The sequence below is a fragment of the Hyperoodon ampullatus genome, assembly GCF_949752795.1.
Source record: "Hyperoodon ampullatus genome assembly, chromosome: 5".
Taxonomy (NCBI): domain Eukaryota; kingdom Metazoa; phylum Chordata; class Mammalia; order Artiodactyla; family Ziphiidae; genus Hyperoodon; species Hyperoodon ampullatus.
In genome coordinates this window covers 24,974,034-24,997,318 of record NC_136918.1, presented here as the reverse complement: position 1 = coordinate 24,997,318, position 23,285 = coordinate 24,974,034, and the positions used below count along the sequence as shown (strand labels likewise).

Below are 23,285 nucleotides of genomic sequence, written 5' to 3'. Positions count from 1 at the left end.
GTCATTAAAGATTTTACACACAATCAAGGGAAGAATTGGGCTAGGGTCAAATTTTCAAACACTGCCTTTCTCATAATTATTCTTTTTTTACTTTGTCATAACATATTACACCTGATAGCCAGTTAGTACTTATCAAGATGTTTTACATGTATTATATAGCTCGACACTTTTATCTTTTAAAAATAGGAGATAGATATTACATACACTCTACATCAAATTCCACCCCCTGCCCCATCTACCCAAGCATGATTTCCCAAATTCTGTAACTGCAGACAATGATATTCAGGGGTTATGGAGTTCAATAGAACCATATTTTAGCAAAATGTGTACACAAACAAAATATTAGATGTGGAATAGAATACCTTACAGGTTAAGACCATTACTTAGTGTAAATAATGTGCCAAATTTTTTAGATTCCTAATATAGTTAGAAAGAAGTAGTTTAAAATGATGGAATTGTATCTGATATTGGTATAACTCTGCTATGGTATTGTCATGAATTTGGAACTAAACTACAAAGCCTAGTTCAAGATAACATAATGATTTCAGGTGGACTTTATCTGGATGGTCAAATCCTTAGAAGATGGAGAAAAGGAAAAGCTCAGACTTTGGTCAGAAAGATCTAAGAATCTGGTCACACCCACATACTGCTATGTGACCTTGAGCAAGTTAATTCTCTAAGCCTCCATCTCCTCATGGTAATAATGGGAGAATCATATACCTAACTGTAGAGTCATTGCTGTGATTATATAAGACACACCATATATGCATACTCCTATGTGCCTGATTATGGGGATCCCCTTGTCTGGACTGAGGCACCCGTGCCTCCCTGCACTGGTGTTGGTGTGGATGGTTCTCAGTTGTGTCACTCTCTGGGAATTGCCCGCAGCCAGGGAGCTGTCTCTTTCTGAGGGGTTCCTACATCCAATGCTTGATCAAGGAGAGAACATACAGTCAAGGCACTCCTGTGTCATTTCAGGACAATTTCTGAAAGCCAAGGTCCAGATCTGCCTATGGGAGCAAAAGAGACCTCTCCTATGATGATGCGGAACCCAACTTCTCCTTCTGTCTCATCCTGCTTTGCTCATTCTCTTACAGGTGTTGGTCACAAGACCATTTCCCAATAAACTTCCTGCACATGACTCTCCATCTTAGAGTCTGTTTCTGGGGAAAGCTGATTCAAGACACTATTACATAGGAAAGGCTCTAAAAGTATTAGCTTTGAAGATGTTGATGATGATGAAGCTGAAGGGAGTGTAGAAACATGAACTTGACTGCATTGTTTTGATAAAGTCACCCACTAAACATGTATAGAAACATGTATAGACACTGTTTCCTTAAATTATATTCCCTAAAAGTATAGGAGCAGTTTCATATTAAAAGTAGAACTACTGACAATTATGACTAACAATCAGCTTAATTAGAAGATTGTACCTAAATTGACACTTGCATTTTCAACTCAGCAATTATTTGTGTAGTCATTTCTATTTTGCAGCTTTTATCACATTGAGTGTTGATCAATAATTAAATATATATATATATTCCCTTAAACAACAGTTTCCTCCAAAGGCCCTTTACACGCAAATATCCCATGATTCTGTAATTCTGATGGTAGAAATATCTGAATAATACATTCTCTGGGAAATAAAGTCATTTAAAGACCAAAATTGCCCTTGAAAACAACACTTCATAAATTATGCAAAGCAGTGGTAGTGTGAAACATATAATTCAAGTGGAAACATGCACACTGCAAATGAAGAAGAGGGTGTCAGGAGACAGAGTCCCAGGTTGTGTCTTAACAGGACCATAGGAACAAGGATACGGGTGTGACCTTGCCTTGGATGTTGGAATAACATCATACAAATTGTAGCACAGGAAAGGACATTGAAGATACCCATGTCAAATCTTTCTTCATTGATAAACTGAGAGTCAGTAAAAGTAAGTTACCTGGTCATGGTTAGACAATCAGTAAGAGGCAGAGCCCGTCCTCAAAACCAGCTCTTTTCAACCCTCCTCAACATTTCACCTTGAGTCCACCCATATGTTCTTGTTCTCAGACCTTTGGTCAACCCAAGAAAGTCCTTCCCACTCCTTCTCTGAACTCCCATCAATTGCTCTATGCTTTCTGCCAGAGCCCTGGCAAGTCCTCTTTTCTCTAACATCCCTTTATAAAATTCACATCTGGGAGTTTCTCCAACATATACATTTTTCCCATTCTAGCTGAAATAACTTAAGTTATTATTAAATAGTACATGATACCATAATACTCCTATGCATGTGTTTTTAATAAGTCCATTTGCATTCTATATGATTCCTAACAATGGTAACAAAGTTATAGACAAATGCAGTGAATTTAAGGATTTACAGATCATTTACAGATTTATTAGTATAGTCTTTAGAGCAAAGAATAAAGAAAAATAGTTTGCCTGGTTCACAAAGCACTATTTCAGTTTAATTGTGAGCCCTCACTAGTCACAACCAATATGATAGAAGATTTTGAAGACGCTTTTTCTAAGCATTTTATAAATTTTGATAAGTAACACCCTAAACTTAAGATTAAAATAGTTCTCAGGACTTCCCTGGCAGTCCAATGGTTAAGACTCCCCCTTCCAATACAGGGGGTGAAGGTTCGATGCTTGATCAGGGAAGCTGAGATCCCATGTGCCTCGGGGCAAAAAAAAAACAAAACATAAAACAGAAGCAATATTGTAACAAATTCAATAAAGACTTTTAAAAAGTTCCACATTAAAAAAAAATCTTTAAAAATAAAATAAAATAGTTCTCAAAGATCCTTGCTAGGGACTATTAAAAAGCACTGAGAAAATGAATTTAAAGGAGGCTGAATATTAATTTTTTAATAATTATTTTTAGGACATGCTGATAAAAATGGTCTTAACTGGTTTTGGGGATGAAGTCAGAAACAGGATAATCATAATCAGCAGAAATTGAATCAAATGTTCTTCAACAATGAGTGGGTTTCCAACAGAAGTGAAGAATACAGCACAATTTAAGTTAATCCATAAAATATCTTCACATATATTATTTATCAACACTGAAGACATTCTTTAAGACATGAACATAATTTAGCCTGGTGGCAGTTGGGAAGGCAGATGTTTCTTAATGGGCTGACACTCAATGCAATCATTACTTGTTCAGTGGATTACATGTGACACATGTCCCAGCCCTGTCTGGTCCTTTTGAATTACTCATAAACTAGCTTTTCTGAGTGCTTCATATGCTTCCAACTTTATTTTGCAATTAAAAAAACATACGCATGCTGCAAATGAGAAGTACATTTTATATTTCCAAATAATCCTGGGCAAAAAACCCACTCATTGTCTTTTTCTAATCATTTCATTCCATATTTTTTGCCAATTTTCCTACACTGGTTTGCTCTGGGGGAGACAAAAGGCAGAGAGGCAGAATCTATCCCTGTGTTTATTTCTTGACATTGACTTATAAACTGCCCAGGGTATGTCCTCCCTTTCTTATTTAGAACGTTCCTTAAGGAACATGTGGAGGGGACTTTCCTGGTGGCGCAGTGGTTAAGAATCCACCTGCCAATGCAGGGGACACAGGTTTGAGCCCTGGTCCGGGAAGATCCCACATGCTGTAGAGCAACTAAGCCCATGCCCCACAACTACTGAGCCTGCGCTCTAGAGCCCGCGAGCCACAACTACTGAGCCTGCATGCCACAACTACTGAAGACTGCATGCCTAGAGCCCGTGCTCCGCAACAAGAGAAGCCACCGCAATGAGAAGCCTGCACACTCCAATGAAGAGGAGCTCACCGCAACTAGAGAAAGCCCGCGGGCAGCAACAAAGACACAACACAGCCAAAAATAAATAAATAAAATAAATAAATTTATAAAAACAAAAAAAACCCCATACATATGGAGAAATAAACCTTTTAGTCAATTTTTTTGAAACAGGTTTTGCATATTGCTATATCCCTGTGACTTGGTAAATATCAACATATTTGTATTGTGTTAAGGCTGAATCAATCAGAAATCCCCAAAAAAATCATTACCAGTCAAATAATTCCAGTCTGTGGTGGGAGGGAATTAGTTAAACTTGGTTAAAATCAATCAGGTTCAGTCCTTTGAGTTAATTATTCAGTTAATCCTGCCAAAGTAGTGAATCTGGTAAACCACTGTTTCATAGGGAGAGTTTAACAGGTATAGCTTAAAAATGCTAATATTTGTTTTCATTAACTTTATGACTGCCCCATACCAGGCTCTGGCTTAGCTTTTTAACTACACAATCTTATAAAACCCCTCAACAGTATTGTGAATTAGAGGGTGACATTCCCATTTCACCAACGAGTAAACTGAGACTTAGAAAGGAAGGGAAGCTTGCCCAGTGACAGACAGAGAGCAAATGGCTGAGCTGTGGTTGAAGCCTTTGGCTGTCGGGCTCCAAACTTTTTGCCATTTTCTTTTTAACCTTTTGTATTCTTTTATATGTAATGTGCAAGGATTAGAACAAGAGTATAAAAGTGAAGCACTAAGTGTCCATCATTGCATGAATGGATAAAGAAGATGTGGCACATATATACAATGGAATATTACTCAGCCATAAAAAGAAATAAAATTGAGTTATTTGTAGTGAGGTGGATGGACCTAGAGTCTGTCATACAGAGTGAAGTAAGTCAGAAAGAGAAAAACAAAAACTGTATGCTAACACATAAATATGGAATCTAAGGGGGGAAAAAAGGGTCATGAAGAACCTAGGGGCAAGACGGGAATAAAGACACAGACCTACTAGAGAATGGACTTGAGGATAAGGGGAAGGGGAAGGGTAAGCTGTGACAAAGTGAGAGAGTGGTATGGACATATATACACTACCAAACGTAAAATACATAGCTAGTGGGAAGCAGCCACATAGCACAGGGAGATCAGCTCGGTGCTTTGTGACCACCTAGAGGAGGGATAGGGAGGGTGGGAGGGAGGGAGACACAAGAGGGAAGAGATATGGGGATATATGTATATGTATAACTGATTCACTTTGTTATAAAGCAGAAACTAACACACCATTGTAAAGCAATTGTACCCCAATAAAGATGTTAAAAAAAAAAAGTGAAGCACCGTGGCAGGGGTGCCTCTTCCTCCACCTGGTGCCACCATCACAGCCCTTCCCTAGTCTCGCTGAGGCAGGCTGAAGATGAAAATATATACACATATATTTAATCTCCAGGGAACTGTGATATGTCCCCCCTGACTCAAAACACAGCTCACCACAAAAGAGGCTAGAAGCACTGAGCCTTCCAGTGTAAATTTTCCCACTTAGTCAAAGGCTTAGCCCATCTCTTCTCTAAGCCCAAGCCCTACCCCCTTGAGCAATCCTGTAGCCCAAGTAACTCTTAGGTCCTATACTCTGAAGCAGTGCATTGTTTCTAGATTCATCTCCTTTCTACACCTTAAAGGATTTTAAGACTCTCTCAGGAACTTGCAGAATCTTGGGGAACTACGACCAGGTATGTTATGAAACAAAATTCCAGGATGCCCCAAATCCTCAAGCATGGTAAAAAGTAAGAAGGGAAGCAAAATGAAGCTTCCCTTCATTTTGGGGTTGGGAAAGCAACGTGGTTCTGTTTTTATACTTAATACTTATGCTGGTCATTCCTGAAACAGCAAATGTGGCTTGCTGACAGTTTTCTGTCTGAACACCACTGACTGTGACTTGGAATGACTAGCGCCTACATGTCAGTCGTGCAAATCACGGGCTCTGTTTGTCCTTTGTTGATGGGTTTAGGTGTTTATGCATGCCAGGGTTCCCACAATCCGTTGCTAAAACAAATTGTTATACTCTGTTTAATGATTTCCCCATTCCTCTTTACTATCAAATCCAATAACAAGTACAGCAAAACAGGAACCAAATATATGCTGCTCGTTTGAGTCTACAAGTAGAAGCAAATACCCACTGGTGGAAGCATGCTTTGCTCAGAGCGTACTCATTAAAAGAAAGGCTAGATGTGTAAAACTCAGATTAATTATCCCCAAATGACTGGCTGAGGTTAAATAAAATACAGGCTCATTAACATTCAACCATGCTGCTTAGAGAAGAGAGGATGGGAAAGAAAGATTAGATGAGAAGCCTCTTTTCAGTTTTGAGTTGAGTTTTTCAAGGATGAATTTGTCCTATACTCCAAACCAAATTCTGCGTGAACAAGCAGACTCTAGTGAGAGAGTCCTTGGGTTCAAATTCTAGTTTATGAGCTGTGTAACTTGGGCAAATTACTTAACGTCTCTGGGCCTCAGTTTCTTTATCTGTAAAATAAAGATAGTGATGCTGAGAACCTACAAAATGGGAGAAAATATTTGCAAATGATGCAACCAACAAGCGTTTAATTTCCAAAATATACAAACAGCTCACGCAACTCAAACAGCTCCTGCAACAAAAAAACAAACAACCCAATCGAAAAATGGGCAGAAGACCTAAATAGACATTTATCCTAAGAAGAAATACAGATGACCAATAGGCACATGAAAAGATGCTCAATATTGCTGATTATTAGAGAAATGCAAATCAAAACTACAATGTGGTATCACCTCACACCAGTCAGAATGGACTTCATTAAAAAGTCTAAAAATAACAAATATTGGTGAGGGTGTGGTGAAAAGGGAACCCTCCTACAATGTTGGTGGGAATGTACGTTGGTGCAGCCACTGTGGAAAACAGTATGGAGGGTCCTCATAAAACTAAAAATAGAACTACAATATGATTCAGCAATTCCACTCCTGGACATATATCCAGACAAAACTATAATTCAAAAATATACATGCACCCCAATGTTCATAGCAGTACTATTCATAATAGCCAACACATGGAAACAACCTAAATGTCCATTGACAGATGAATGGGTAAAGAAGATGTGGTACATTTACACAATGAAATATTACGCAGCCATAAAAAAGAATGAAATAATGCCATTTGCAGCAACAAGGATGGACCTAGAGATTATCATACTAAGTGAAGTAAGTCGGAAGGAGAAAGACAAATACCATATGATATCACTTCTATGTGGAATCTAAAATATGACACAAATGGACCTATCTATGAAACAGTAACAGAATCACAGACATAGATAACAGACTGGTGGTTGCCAAGAGAAAGGAGAGGTGGGGAGGGATGGATTGGGAGTTTGAGACTAGCAGATGCAAACTATTATATAGGATGGATAAACAACAAGATCCCACTGTATAACACAGAGAATTATATTCAATACTCTATGATAAACCATAATGGAAAAAAATATAAAAAAGAATATATCACAGCAAGTTCCTTTTTGACCCACCTCCTAGAGAAATGGAAAAAAAACCCAAAAATATACAAATGGGACGCAATGAAACTTAAAAACTTTTGCACAGAAAAGGAAACCATAAACAAGACCAAAAGACAACCCTCAGAATGGGTGAAAATATATGCAAAGGAAGCAACTCACAAAGGATTAATCACCAAGCAGCTCAGGCAGCTCAATATCAAAAAAACAACCCAATCAAAAAATGGGCAGAAGATCTAAATAGACATTTCTCCAGAGAAAATATACAGATTGCTAACAGACACATGAAAGAATGCTCAACATCATTAATCATTAGAGAAATGCAAATGAAAACTACAATGAGATATCATATCACACCAGTCAGAATGGCCATCATCTAAAAGTCTAGAAATCATAAATGCTGGAGAGGGTGTGGAGAAAAGGGAACACTCTTGTACTGCTGGTCGGAATGTGAATTGGTACAGCCACTATGGAGAAGAGTATGGAGGTTCCTTAAAAAACTACAAATAGAACTACCATATGACCCAGCAATCCCACTACTGGGCATATACCCTGAGAAAACCATAATTCAAAAGGAGTCATGTACCAAAATATTCATTGCAGCTCTATTTACAATACCCCAGAGATGGAAACAACCTAAGTGTCCATCATTGGATGAATGGATATAGAAGATGTGGCACACATATACAATGGAATATTACACAGCCATAAAAAGAAACGAAATTGAGCTATTTGTAATGAGGTGGATGGACCTGGAGTCTGTCATACAGAGTGAAGTCAGTCAGAAAGAGAAAGACAAATACCATATGCTAACACATATATATGGAATTTAAGAAAAAAATGTCATGAAGTACCTAGGGGTAAGACAGGAATACAGACACAGACCTACTACAGAATGGACTTGAGGATATGGGGAGGGGCAAGGGTAAGCTCTGACAAAGCAAGAGAGAGGCATGGACATATATACCCTACCAAATATAAAACAGATAGCTAGTGGGAAGCAGCCGCATAGCCCAGGGAGATCAGCTCAGTGCTTTGTGACCACCTAGAGGGGTGGGATAGGGAGGGTGGGAGGGAGGGAGACGCAAGAGGGAAGACATATGGGAACATATGTATATGTATAACTGATTCACTTTGTTATAAGGCAGAAACTAACACACCATTGTAAAGCAATTATACTCCAATAAAGACGTAAAAAAAAAAAAGTTTATACAGCTCTCCTCAGTACTCTGTAATAACGTATATGGGAACAGAATCTAAAAAACAGTGGATATACGTATAACTGATTCACTTTGCTGTACACCTGAAACTAACACAACATTGTAAATCAACTACACTCCAATAAAAATCAATTAACAAAAATGGGCAGAAGAGGTGAACAGACATTTTTCCAAAGAAGACATAACAGTTGGCCAACAGGCACATGAAAAGATGCTCAACATCACTAACCGTCAGAGAAATACAAATCAAACCACCATGAGATACCACCTCACCCCTGTAAGAACACCTAACATCAAAACGACCACAAATAACGAATGTTGGCTAGGTTGTGAAATAAAGGGAACCCCCGTACACTGTTGGTGGGAATGTGAATTGGTGCAGCCACTGTGGAAAACAGTGTGGAGGTTCCTCAAAAAACTAAATAGAATTACCATATGATACAGCAGTTCCACTCCTGGGTATATATCCAAAGAAAACAAAAACACTACTTTGAAAAGATACATGCAGCTGAATGTTCATGGCAGCATTATTTATGGCAGCCAAAATATGGAAACAACCTAAGTGTCCATCAACAGATGAACAGCTAAAGAAGATGTGATGTGATATGTATATATGCATGTGTGTGTCTGTGTGCATGTATATACTCAGCCATAAAAATAGAGTGAAATTTTGTCATTTACAACAACATGGGTAGACTTGTAGGGTATTATGCATAGTGAAATAAGTCAGACAGAGAAAGACAAATACTGCTATGTTATCACTTAAACATGAAATCCAGAAAATAAAACAAACTAGTGAATATAACAAAAAAGAAACAGATTCACAGATATAGAGAACAAACTAGTGGTTACAAGTGGGGAGAGGCAAGATAGGGGTAAGAGATGAAGAGGTATAAACTACTATGTTTAAAGTAATTAAGCTACAAGGATATATTGTACAACACAGGGAATACAGCCAATATTTATTTTTTGGCCGTACCACGCAGCACTCGGGGATCTTAGTTCCCTGAACAGGGACTGAACCCGGGCCCCCTGCAGTGGAAGCATGGAGTCTTAACCACTGGACCTCCAGGCAAGGGCCCATAGCCAATATTTTATAATAACTATAAATGGAGTATAATCTTTAGGAATTGTTCACCATTATGTTGTACACCTGAAACATAACACTGTAACTCCATTATACCTCAATGTTTAAAAAACTAAAAAAAAACCCCACAATGAGATATCACTTCATACCGGTTAGAATGGCTTTTATCAAAAGGCAAGAAATTAAAAGTGTTGGCGAGTACATGGAGAAAAGTGAGCCCTCATGCGGTGTCGGTGGGAATGTAAACTGGCACAGCCACTATGGAGAACAGTATGAAGATTCCTTAGAAATTCAGGAATAGAACTACCATATGATCCAGCTATCCCACTTCTGAGTATTTATCCAAAGTATATGAAAACACTAACTTGAAAACACTTATGCACCCTCAAGCTCATTGCAGCATTATTTACAATAGTCAAGATATAGCAACAACCGAAGTGCCCATCAACCAATAAATGAATAAAGAACATGTGAAACACAATATATACAATATAGATACAGCCATAGAAAACAAATAAAATCTTGCCATTTGCCACAGCATGGATGGACACTGAGAGTATTATGCTAAGTGAAATAAGTCAGCTAGAGAAAGCCAAATACCATATGATTTCACATAGATATGGAATAAAAAATTTTTAAAAAAAACATACAAAGTAAATGAACAAACCACACCAAACCAAAACAAACATGGAGATACAGAGAACAGAGTAGTGGCTACCAGAGGGGAAAGGATGAAATGGATAAAGAGGATCAACTCTGTGGTGACTATACAAACTAAATCTTTGTTGGTGAGCATGCTGTAGTGTGTACAGAAGTAGAAATATAATGTTGTCCATATGAAACTTATATAATGTTATAAACAAATGTTACCTCAATAAATAATAATTTTTAAAAAAGATATAAATATAGCAATGATTAAAATGACTATCTGTGGAATTTAAGTTCCAGTTATGGAGGGAAGTGAAGAACTGATAGTTTAAGTTTCACCGAAAAGATGAATTTTTCCAGAAGGGCATAAGGATTGATGGAGTTTGGATATGTAAAGGGCTAAGCTAGAAATTTAGGAGGTAGCCACTCCTCTGAGAATAAATCTTTTAAATTGTGATTATAGAGGGGGACACAATTTGGAGTAATTGTTACTGAGCCACGTTCATTTGCCTCACACACAGAAAGCCCAAATCTGAGATAGAGAGGTTTGCAGCAGAGAAAGAGTTTATTCACATGGCAGTCAAGCAAGGAGAAAGGAGAACAAATCTCAAATCCATCTCCCCAAAGGCCAGGGGCTAGGGATGTTTACTGAATAAAGAATTAGGGTGGCCTGAGGTGCAGGGAGTGTGGGGAAAGGTGACTGGAAATAAGAAAAAGATGAGGTCGGGACTTCCCTGGTGGCGCAGTGGTTAAGAATCCGCCTACTAAAAAAAAAAAAAGAATCGGCCTACCAATGCAGGGGAAATGGGTTCGAGCCCTACTCTGGGAAGATCCCACATGCCTCGGAGCAACTAAGCCCTTGAGCCACAAGTACCGAGCCTGCACTCTAGAGCCTGCGTGCCACAACTACTGAGCCCGTTTGCCACAACTGCTGAAGCCCACGCTCCTAGTGTCCGTGTTCCACAACAAGAGAAGCCACCGCAATGAGAGGCCTGCACACTGCAACGAAGAGAAGCCCCCGCTCACTGCAAATAGAGAAAGCCCACATGCAGCAACGAAGACCCAACGCACCCAAAAATAAATAAATAAATAAATTAAAAAAAAAAGATGTATCGTTATTCTCGGCAGGTGCAACTAAGCTACATGCTTCTTCAGAGGATGCATGTTCAGAAAATGGCAACATTAGCATATTCTCAGGGTGGAGGTTTTGGCCCTCTGACATCAAATGGCCACCGATCAGACACTCTCGCATGCCCGAGGGGAGAGTCGGTTGTCCCAGCCAGTCTTAAGCAGCTGAAGTTCAAACTGGACAACTGACTCCAAGTTCCAAAAAAACAACTCGGGCAAACACCATAACACTGTTACATCAGAGGTACTTATCTATAGGGGTCGTGAAGAGGCCTTGTAACTTACTGTTTAGGCTACATGATGCTTGGAGGATATGCAAGTTTTTGTAAAAACAGTTAAAGTGAGCTTGACCAGTGAAGGCAGTCTACAGTTTACTATTTACTAATTAAGTTATAGTCTAATGGATGTAACTGATGACTACCATATAAGTTTCATAATGACAAGGTAAAGAGTGTGAGTCAATGAGGTAGGAGGGAGGACAAAATTACTGAAGAGGAAGAGAACTGAGAAGCCAAGATGTGGGGGCAGGAGGGATCCATGACAATATTAAACTCACCACAAATTACAGCAGGTATGGAGTGAGTGAGAATTACAGTGAATCAAGTGCGAAAGTCTTCAAAGCCTGTGATAGAGACATTTGCTACACATACATTTGATAAGTGACTGGTAGTAGTATGACTGAACCCCAATGTCTTTAAACAATATTTTGTTTATTTACAGAATGTGGTAATACTATGAAGGCCATAGAGAGAGGGATGAGATAGAGAGTAAGTGAAGAAACCATTCCAAACAAAATGGTCAGAAATGCCCTTTTCAAGAAAGTGCCCTCAGAGTTGGTCTTTGAAGAAGGAACCAGCACTGCAAAAAGTTGGAGGAAAAGTTGAAACCTAATTTTTTTAAGTAAAAAAAAATAGAAGATGGGAATGTTTCAAAGAATTAAATATAATATTGGCTAATAAGCATATGAAAAAAATGATCCACCCTGACTGGCAATCAGAAATGCAAAATGAAAACACAATGATGTAGCATTTTACTACACCAGGTTGGAAAACAGTTAAGAGTCTATCAATAAGAAATGTTTACAAGGATGTAATGAAATGGAAACATACTCTGCTCACAGGAGTTTAAACTGTGAAAAATATTTTGGGAAAAAAAAAGAGGAAGGCGTTACCTATTAACATTTTTTTAATTTTTTAAATAATTTTTAAATTTATTTATTTGTTTGTTTATTTATTTATCTATTTATTTTTGGCTGTGTCTGGTCTTCGGTGCTGCATGCTGGCTTTTATCTAGTTGAGGCCAGCAGGGGCTACTCTTGGTTGCAGTGCACGGGCTTCTCATTGCAGTGGCTTCTCTTGTTGCAGAGCACAGGCTCTAGGCACAAGGGCTTCAGTAGTTTTGCTGCTCTGCAGCATGTGGGGTCTTCCCAGATCAGGGACCAAACCCATGTCCCCTGCATTGGCAGGCAGATTCTTAACCACTGCGTCACCAGGGATGTCCCTACCTATTAACTTGAAAACACACACACAGGACCAATTAGTAATTCACTCTTAGGTGTATGCAATAAATGTATGAGTTAAGAGTTCATGATTTAAAACCAGAGAAGTCTGCACTGGATGCCTATATCTAACACAAACTTGGTACATATTTAATTCTTGAAACCTCACTTGACCACTCTGAGCTTCAGGTGTTGTGAAAAGTAAAAAAGATCATTTTTTTTCCAAAGAGGGCAGGAAGAAACTTTTGCAGGTCATAGATACTTTTATGGTATTGATTGTGGTGATACTTTCACGAGTGTATACTTATCTACAAACTCAAGTTGTTTATATTAAAAGTGTACAGCTTTTAGTACATACCTTAACTACTGCGCCACCAGGACTTCCCTGGTGGCGCAATACTTAAGAATCCGCCTGCCAATGCAGGGGACATGGGTTCGAGCCCTGGTCCGGGAAGATCCCACATGCCGTGGAGCAACTAAGCCCATGTGCCGTAACTACTGACCCTGCACTCTAGAGCCCAAGAACCACGACTACTGAGCCTGCGTGCCACAACTACAGAAGCCCGTGTGCCTAGAGCCCGTGCTCCACAACAAAGAGAAGCCACCGCAACGAGAAGCCTGTGCACCGCAGCGAAGACTAGCCCCCGCCCGCCGCAACTAGAGAAAGCCCGCAAGCAGCAACAAAGACCCAACGCAGCCAAAAATACATAAAAATAAAACACTTTTCCAAAAAAATGATCAGGGCTTCCCTGGTGGTGCAGTGGTTGAGGGTCCGCCTGCCGACGCAGGGAACACGGGTTCGTGCCCCGGTCCGGGAAGATCCTGCATGCCACGGAGCGGTTGGCCCGTGAACCATGCCCACTGAGCCAGCACGTCTGCAGCCTGTGCTCCGAAATGGGAGAGGCCACAACAGTGAGAGGCCCGCGTACCGCAAAATAAATAAATTACATAAAATAAAATAAATAAAGATCATTTTTTAAACCTCAGTAGAATGGTTGACATATAATAAATACTGAATAAAACAATTTAATTATACTAAGATTGTTTTAATTTTATAACAGCTTTTATCTTCAGGAAGCAACTGCCACAAATATTTTACTATTAAGACAGAACTTTACCTAAACATATATGAGTATTTTCCATTTACTTCTGAAATGATAGGCCAAGCATTAAAGGAATTTCATGGAACATTTAGATAGGTCCGTTTTATGTTGCCAAAGGGGTGGTCTATTTGAGTGGTTTTTTTCTCTAGAATGCCTGAAAGCAAAGGAAAATATTAACCTTAAAGGTGATTAATATTTAAAGTTCCATTTTCGGTGTATCTTTCTTTCTCTAAAAATGAAGGACACGAGTATTCTGGCCCCTGTAGGACTTTAACAGTAGCTTTCTACCAACCACAGCCCCGGCTATTGGGCAGCACGGATACCGCGAGGTCTAGGGGGCGGAGCCTTGGAGGGGGCGGAGCTTAGCGTGACATTTTGCGACTAGGATTCCACTGGCTTCACCTGCAACATCTTTCGCTGTGGCGTGACGAGCTGAAGATTCGAAGGCGCCAGGCCCAGCCCCGCGCCAGACGCCGTTCCCATAGAAACCTGAACTACAGGACCAACTGCAGGAGGCAGCCCCGGAGCTCCGAGGACTCGTCCCGTACCGCGCCGTCCTGCCGTCCCCGCATCGCGCCGCCCCGCCGTCCCCGCATCGCGCCGCCCCGCCCCGGCTTGCCTCAGCCGTCGTCGAAACCCGTCACAGCGTGCAGGATCGAGCGCCTCCTCGCCCTCTGCCAGGCCCCGGGGGCGCCGTCCGTCGGTCGAGGTCATGGGCAGCCGGTCCCGCAGCCCCAGTGCCTACCCTGCGGACTGGTGGGGACCGCAGACCGAAGGACCCGGCCCCGCCAAGCGCCGCCGAACGGAGGAGCCCGAGGGCCCCGAGTCCGAGTCCGAGGCGGCGCCCAGCCTGGACAACCTGACGGGACCTCCGGCCGCGGACGCGCTCACTTCCGTACTGGTCCTGCCCGCCGGCTGTGCCCTGCACCTGCCCCTAGATGACGTCGACGTGCTGCTGGAGCCCGAGCCCACGTCTGTGCTGCAAATGTCTCTCGGAGATCACATCCTCATGCTGGTCCCCGAGGCCCTCCTGGGCTGGGGCGTGGAAGGCCCGTGGGGACAGGGCCTGCAACGGGCCGCTTTCCTGAGCGCTCCAGGGGAGTACATGGCCCTGGAGCCGGGATTCTTCTGCGCAGCTGTCCCAGAGATCGCCCGCCAAGAAGAGGTCAACAGCGAGGAAGCAGATGCCGAGCTCCTGCCGCCTGGGATGGAGGCTGAAGCCGGCTCCGTCGCTGAGCTCCGCAGCATCACCGCAAGGGTGTCGGGACCCAGCGCGCAGGGCTTTGTCCCAGAGCCCTGTCCTTGGGCGCCCAATCCTAGTCCAGAGAAAGGCTCTCCTCACCACGACGACAACCTGGACATGCACCTTCTGGAGCCCTTTCCGGACTCACCACTCCAACCTCTACCTCCCTCTCCTATTCCGGGTCCTCACGAGCGCCCCCAACGCCCTTATGGTCCTAAGCGCAAGGCCCAGAGATGTCTGTTCCCGGAATGAACTCCACCCCGGTACACACACACACTGGAGGCCCAATGCATTTCCCGGCGTCTTTTACACTGAATGTCCTACAACCTGGAAATTAAGCATCTCGTGGGCCAACAACTCCTTTTTCCCTCCAGACTGGCTATAGTAGCAGGAGAAGTTATGTCAGGAAAAGAAAGCAGACTCTAGACCTCATCTTTGAAATGGAAAATCTGCCCAGGGATACCGGACAATGTGTGTTCAGACGTCGGGACTTCTTTAAACATCATTCTCAGGCCTATCCATTCCCGCTCGTTTGCATCAGTTATTTTCTCTCAAATTCTACTCTCTCCAGCACCATGCCCTATTGCTACCCTATTTCTCCCCAAACCAATAAATAACTGGATTTCTCATGTTATATGTTTTCCCATGAATTTATAAAGATTTTTAGCCATGGCTTTTCTCTTTCTTGGTGCTTTGAGCTGCTCTCCTGGAAAGCTGCAAAATCGTATGATGGTTACTATACATAATTGTATGATGTTTGTTCATAGCTTCCTCTTAACCTGAGGAAGTTCTCTTCCAGTCAAGTTCACTTTTCATTATGAATAAATGCTGGATTTTATCAGATGTTTTCAGCATGTATTAGGATACACATTTCCTTTTTAAATCTGTTCCTCTGGTTATTTTGACTCAGAGACTGATGTAAAATGTTTGCATTCCTGCTATTCCACATTATCCATACCTTCTAAATTCTACCCCGAGTTTTTTCTTTTGTAAATCAAACCTCTAACTTTTAAAACATTAATTTAGGGGCCTCCCTGGTGGCGCAGTGGTTAAGAATCTGCCTGATAATGCAGGGGACACGGGTTCCAGCCCTGGTCCGGGAAGATCCCACATGCCGTGGAGCAACTAAGCCCATGAGCCACAGCTGAAGCCCGCGCACCTACAGCCCATGCTTCGCCACCAGAGAAGCCACTGCAGTGAGAAGCCCGTGCACCTCAACGAAGAGTAGCCCCAGCTCACCGCAACCAGAGAAAGCCCGTGCGCAGCAACAAAGACCCAATGCAGCCAAAAATAAATAAATAAAAAATTAAAAAAATAAAACATTAATTAATTACCATATTTGTTTCACATTTTTATAAAAGAAATAAAATCTACAGGTAAAGCTGAAAACAAGATGGTTTCAGGTTTTTTAAACATCAATACTATTTATATTCACCAACATGCTTTAAACATTTCCTCTCTACCTTTTTATTCTTATATTCCACTCTCAAAGTCTAGCCTCAATTTTCCTCTTGCTGAAGAATATACTTTAATAGTTCTTTCCACTATACCCTATGTGTAGTAAATTATCTTGGTTTTGTAAATCTCAACATGTTTTGTGTAGTACACTCTCATAGTCTTGTATATCTGAAAATTTTTATTATATATTCATTCCTAATTCTAAAGTGTTATTTAAGTACTTTAAAGACATTACTCCATTGTTCTGCCATTTTTTATTGTTGGTGCAGGCAAGAGGTCTCTGCCAATCAAGTTGTTATTCCTTTTATATTTGATTCAGCTGTTCATTAGCACATTTTTAAATTTTATTTTATTTTTTAATTGAAGTATAGTTGATTTACATTGTTGTGCTACTTTCTGGTGTACAGCAAAGTTATATATTTTTTCCATATTCTTTTACATGGTTATGGTTTATTACAGGATATTGAATATAGTTCCCTGTGCTATACAGTAGGACCTTGTTGTTTATCTGTTTTACATTGAATACATAATAGTTTTATATCTGCTAATCCCAATCTCCTAATTTATCTCTCCCCCACCCTCTTTCCCCTTTGGTAAACATAAGGTTGTTTCCTATGTCTGTGAGTCTATTTCTGTTTTGTAAATAAGTTCATTTGTATCATATTTTAGATTCCACTTACAAGTGATATCATATGATATTTATCTTTCTTTGACTTACTTCACTTAGTATGATAATCTCTAGGTCCATCCATGTTGCTACAAATGGCATCATCTCATTCTCATTTATGGCTGAGTAGTATTCCTTTGTATAGGTATGCCACATCTTTTTATCCATTCATCTGTAGATAGACATTTAGGTTGCTTCCATGTCTTGGGTATTTTTTTTCATTTATTTATTTAATTTTTGGCTGTGTTGGGTTTTGTTGCTGCACGTGGGCTTTCTCTAGTTGCAGCGAGCGGGGGCTACTCTTCATTGCAGTGCGCAGGCTTCTCATTACCGTGGCTTCTCTTGTTGCAGAGCACGGGCTCTAGGTGCATGGGCCTCAGTAATTGTGGCATGTGGGCTCAGTAGCTGTGGCTCGTGGGCTCTAGGCTAGCGGGCTTCAGTAGTTGTGGCACACGGGCTTAGTTGCTTGGCGGCATGTGGGGTCTTCCCAGCCCAGGGCTCAAACCTGTGTCCCCTGCACTGGCAGGCAGATTCTTAACCACTGCGCCACCAAGGAAGTCGCCAGTTGGCTATTTTAAATAGTGCTACTATGAATATTGGGGTGCATGTATCTTTTCAAATTAGAGTTTTCTCGGGAGATTTGCCCAGGAGTGGGACTGCTGGACCATATAGCAACTCTTTTTAGTTTTTTAAGGAATCTCCATACTGTTCTCCATCATGGCTGCACCAAGTTACATTCCCTTCAACACTGTAGGAGAGTTCCCTTTTCTCCACACCCTCTCTAGCACTTATTATATGTGGACTTTTTAATGATGCTCATGCTGACCAGTGTGACGTGATACCTCATTGTAGTTTGATTTGCATTTGTCTAGTAATTAGTGATGTTGAGCATATTTTCATGTGCTTTTTGGCCTTCTGTATGTCTTCTTTGGAGGAATGTCTATTTAGGTCTTCTGCCCATTTTTTTTTTTTTTTTTTTTTTTTTTGCAGTACGCGGGCCTCTCACTGTTGTGGCCTCTCCCGTTGTGGAGCACAGGCTCTGGATGTGCAGGCTCAGCAGCCATGGCTCACGGGCCCAGCCTCTCCGTGGCATGTGGGATCTTCCCGGACCGGGGCACGAACCCGTGTCCCCTGCATCGGCAGGCGGACTCTCAACCACTGCGCCACCAGGGAAGCCCTACACTGAAGTCTTTAATGCATTTTGAGATGACTTTTGTGTGTGGTTTGAGATAGTGGTCTAGTTTCTTTTTTTTTTTTCTTCTTAGCATGTGGCTATCCAGTTTTCCCAACACCATTTTTTAATCTAAATTTATTTATTTATTTATTTTTGGCTGCATTGGGTCTTCGTTGCAGTCCATGGGCTTCTCATTGCAGTGGCTTCTCTTGTTGCGGAGCACAGGCTCTAGGCACACGGGCTTCGGTAGTTGTGGAACAGGTGATCAGTAGTTGTGGCTCGTGGGCTCTAGAGAACAGGCTCAGTAGTTGTGGCGCACGGGCTTAGTTGCCCCATGGCATGTGGGATCTTGCCAGACCAGGAATCGAACCCGTGTCCCCCTGCATTGGCAGACGGATTTTTAACCACTGCACCACCAGGGAAGTTCCCCCGTCACCATTTATTGAAGAGACTGTCCTTTTCCATTGTACGCTCTTTGCTCCCTTGCCATGAATTAATTATCCATATATGTATGGGTTTACTCCCAGGTTCTCAATTATGTTCCATTGACCTAGGTATCTGCTTTTCTGCAAATATAATGCTGTTTTGATTATTGTAGCTTTATAATATAGCTTTAAATCAGAGAGTGTGATACCTCCAACTTTGTTCTTTATATCAGGATTGCTTTGGCTGTTCAGGGTCTCTTAGGGTTTCATGTAAATCTAAGACTTTTTTATTCTATTTTTGCGAAAAATATCCTTGGGACTTTGATAGAGATTGCATTGAATCTGAAGATTGCTTTAGGTAATATAGACATTTGAACGATGTTATTTCTTCCAATCCATGAGCGCAGAACACTTTTCCACTTATTTGTCTCCTCAGGCAAGGGATACACAAGCAAAAGTAAACAAATAGGACTACACCAAACTAAGAAGTTTCTGCACAGTAAAGGAAACCAGGAACAAAATGAAAAGGGAACCTACCTAATGGAAGAAGATCCTTGCAAATCATATATCCAATAAGGGGTTAACATCCAAAATATAGAAAGAACTCACAACAACAACAAAAATAAAACAACCCCAAAATGGGTATAGGACATTTTCCAAAGAAGACATAGATGGCCAATAGACATATGAAAAGATGTTCAACATCACAAATTGTTAGAGAAATGCAAATCAAAACCACAAAAGTCTATTTCTCTTAAAGTCTATGTCTCATGTAAGTATTGCACCCCAGCTTCCTTTTTATTTCCATTTGCATGGAGTATCTTTTTCCATCCCCTCACTTTCAGTCTATGTGTGTCTTTAGATCTGAAGTGAGTCTCTTGTAGGCAGCATATATATGGGTCCTGTTTTTGTATCCATTCAGCCACTCTTTTTTTTTCAAAACAAACAACTTTTTATTGAAGTATAGTTGATTTACAATGTTGTATTAGTTTCAGGTGTACAGCAAAGCGATCTATATATGTATATATTCTTTTTCAGATTCTTTTCCATTATAAGTTATTATATACAAGATATTGAATATAGTTCCCTGTGCCATACAGTAGGTCCTTATTTATCTATTGCCCTATGTCTTTTGATTGCAGCATTTAGTCCACTTACTTTTAATAATTATTGATGTGTATGTTCTTATTGCCATTTTATTAATTGTGTTGGCATTGTTTTGTAGTGCTTTTTTCTTCCTTTCTTCTTCTTTCATTCTTTTGTCTTGTGATTTGATGACTATCTTTAATGTCATGTTCAAATTCTTTCCTCTTTTTTCTGTGTGCATCTATTATAGATTTTTCTGTTTGTGTCTATCATGAAGTTTATATACAGCAATATATTGTTATATGTGATTGTTTTAAGTTGCTGATCTCAAATCTCAAATGCATGTAATAACCCTACAATTGTACTCTCCTCCCCTTATGATTACTGTTTTTGACATCATATTTTACATCTAATTATTTTGTGTATCCCCAAACTGCTTATTGTAGATACAGATGATATTACTACTTTTGGCTTTTAACCTTCCTACTAACTTTGTACATGGTTGATTTTCTATCTTTACTGTATATTTTTTAAATCTGTCTCCTAAGGCAAAGGAAACAAAAGCCAAAATAAACAAATGGGACCTAATTAAACCTAAAAGTTTTCACACAGCAAAGGAAACCATCAACAAAATGAAAAGACAACCTACTGAATGGGGGAAAATATTTGGGAATGAGATGACCAATAAGGAGTTAATATCCAAAATATATAAACAGCTCATACAACTCAATAGGAAAAAGCAAACAACCTGTTTTAAAAATGGGCAGAAGGAACAGGATAGAAAGCCCAGAGATAAACCCATGCACATATGGTCACCTTATCTTTGATAAAGGAGGCAGAAATGTACAGTGGAGAAAGGACAGCCTCTTCAATAAGAAGTGCTGGGAAAACTGGACAGGGACATGTAAAAGTATGAGATTAGATCACTCCCTAATACCATACACAAAAATAAGCTCAAAATGGATTAAAGACCTAAATGTAAGGCCAGAAACTATCAAACTCTTAGAGGAAAATATAGGCAGAACACTCTATGACATAAATCACAGCAAGATCCTTTTTGACCCACCTCCTAGAGAAATGGAAATAAAAACAAAAATAAACAAATGTGACCTAATGAAACTTCAAAGGTTTTGCACAGCAAAGGAAACCATAAACAAGACCAAAAGACAACCCTCAGAATGGGAGAAAATATTTCCAAATGAAGCAACTGACAAAGGATTAATCTCCAAAATTTATAAGCACCTCATGCAGCTCAATAGAAAACAAACAAACAACCCAATCCAAAAATGGGCAGAAGTCCTAAATAGACATTTCTCCAAAGAAGATATACAGACTGCCAACAAACACATGAAAGAATGCTCAACGTCATTAATCTTTAGAGAAATGCAAATCAAAACTACAATGAGATATCATATCACACCAGTCAGAATGGCCATCATCTAAAAGTCTAGAAATCATAAATGCTGGAGAGGGTGTGGAGAAAAGGGAACACTCTTGTACTGCTGGTCGGAATGTGAATTGGTACAGCCACTATGGAGAACAGTATGGAGGTTCCTTAAAAAACTACAAATAGAACTACCATATGACCCAGCAATCCCACTACTGGGCATATACCCTGAGAAAACCATAATTCAAAAGGAGTCATGTACCAAAATATTCATTGCAGCTCTATTTACAATACCCCAGAGATGGAAACAACCTAAGTGTCCATCATTGGATGAATGGATATAGAAGATGTGGCACACATATACAATGGAATATTACACAGCCATAAAAAGAAACGAAATTGAGCTATTTGTAATGAGGTGGATGGACCTGGAGTCTGTCATACAGAGTGAAGTCAGTCAGAAAGAGAAAGACAAATACCATATGCTAACACATATATATGGAATTTAAGAAAAAAATGTCATGAAGTACCTAGGGGTAAGACAGGAATAAAGACACAGACCTACTACAGAATGGACTTGAGGATATGGGGAGGGGCAAGGGTAAGCTCTGACAAAGCAAGAGAGAGGCATGGACATATATACCCTACCAAATATAAAACAGATAGCTAGTGGGAAGCAGCCGCATAGCCCAGGGAGATCAGCTCAGTGCTTTGTGACCACCTAGAGGGGTGGGATAGGGAGGGTGGGAGGGAGGGAGACGCAAGAGGGAAGACATATGGGAACATATGTATATGTATAACTGATTCACTTTGTTATAAGGCAGAAACTAACACACCATTGTAAAGCAATTATACTCCAATAAAGACGTAAAAAAAAAAAAGTTTATACAACTCTCCTCAGTACTCTGTAATAACGTATATGGGAACAGAATCTAAAAAACAGTGGATATACGTATAACTGATTCACTTTGCTGTACACCTGAAACTAACACAACATTGTAAATCAACTACACTCCAATAAAAATCAATTAACAAAAATGGGCAGAAGAGGTGAACAGACATTTTTCCAAAGAAGACATAACAGTTGGCCAACAGGCACATGAAAAGATGCTCAACATCACTAACCGTCAGAGAAATACAAATCAAACCACCATGAGATACCACCTCACCCCTGTAAGAACACCTAACATCAAAACGACCACAAATAACGAATGTTGGCTAGGTTGTGAAATAAAGGGAACCCCCGTACACTGTTGGTGGGAATGTGAATTGGTGCAGCCACTGTGGAAAACAGTGTGGAGGTTCCTCAAAAAACTAAATAGAATTACCATATGATACAGCAGTTCCACTCCTGGGTATATATCCAAAGAAAACAAAAACACTACTTTGAAAAGATACATGCAGCTGAATGTTCATGGCAGCATTATTTATGGCAGCCAAAATATGGAAACAACCTAAGTGTCCATCAACAGATGAACAGCTAAAGAAGATGTGATGTGATATGTATATATGCATGTGTGTGTCTGTGTGCATGTATATACTCAGCCATAAAAATAGAGTGAAATTTTGTCATTTACAACAACATGGGTAGACTTGTAGGGTATTATGCATAGTGAAATAAGTCAGACAGAGAAAGACAAATACTGCTATGTTATCACTTAAACATGAAATCCAGAAAATAAAACAAACTAGTGAATATAACAAAAAAGAAACAGATTCACAGATATAGAGAACAAACTAGTGGTTACAAGTGGGGAGAGGCAAGATAGGGGTAAGAGATGAAGAGGTATAAACTACTATGTTTAAAGTAATTAAGCTACAAGGATATATTGTACAACACAGGGAATACAGCCAATATTTATTTTTTGGCCGTACCACGCA

The 23,285-nt window shown here is 40.2% G+C and overlaps 1 protein-coding gene across 1 annotated transcript; it reads left to right on the top strand.

Moving 5' to 3' along the window:
• Nucleotides 1-14,640: 14,640 nt before the first annotated feature.
• LOC307054005 (proline-rich protein 23C-like) lies at nucleotides 14,641-15,459 on the top strand (the record flags this gene model as incomplete). Its single annotated transcript, XM_079705494.1, has 1 exon — nucleotides 14,641-15,459. Exon 1 carries the CDS (start codon nucleotides 14,677-14,679, stop codon nucleotides 15,457-15,459), a length of 783 nt encoding a protein of 260 aa, XP_079561620.1. The 5' UTR covers nucleotides 14,641-14,676.
• Nucleotides 15,460-23,285: the final 7,826 nt, after the last annotated feature.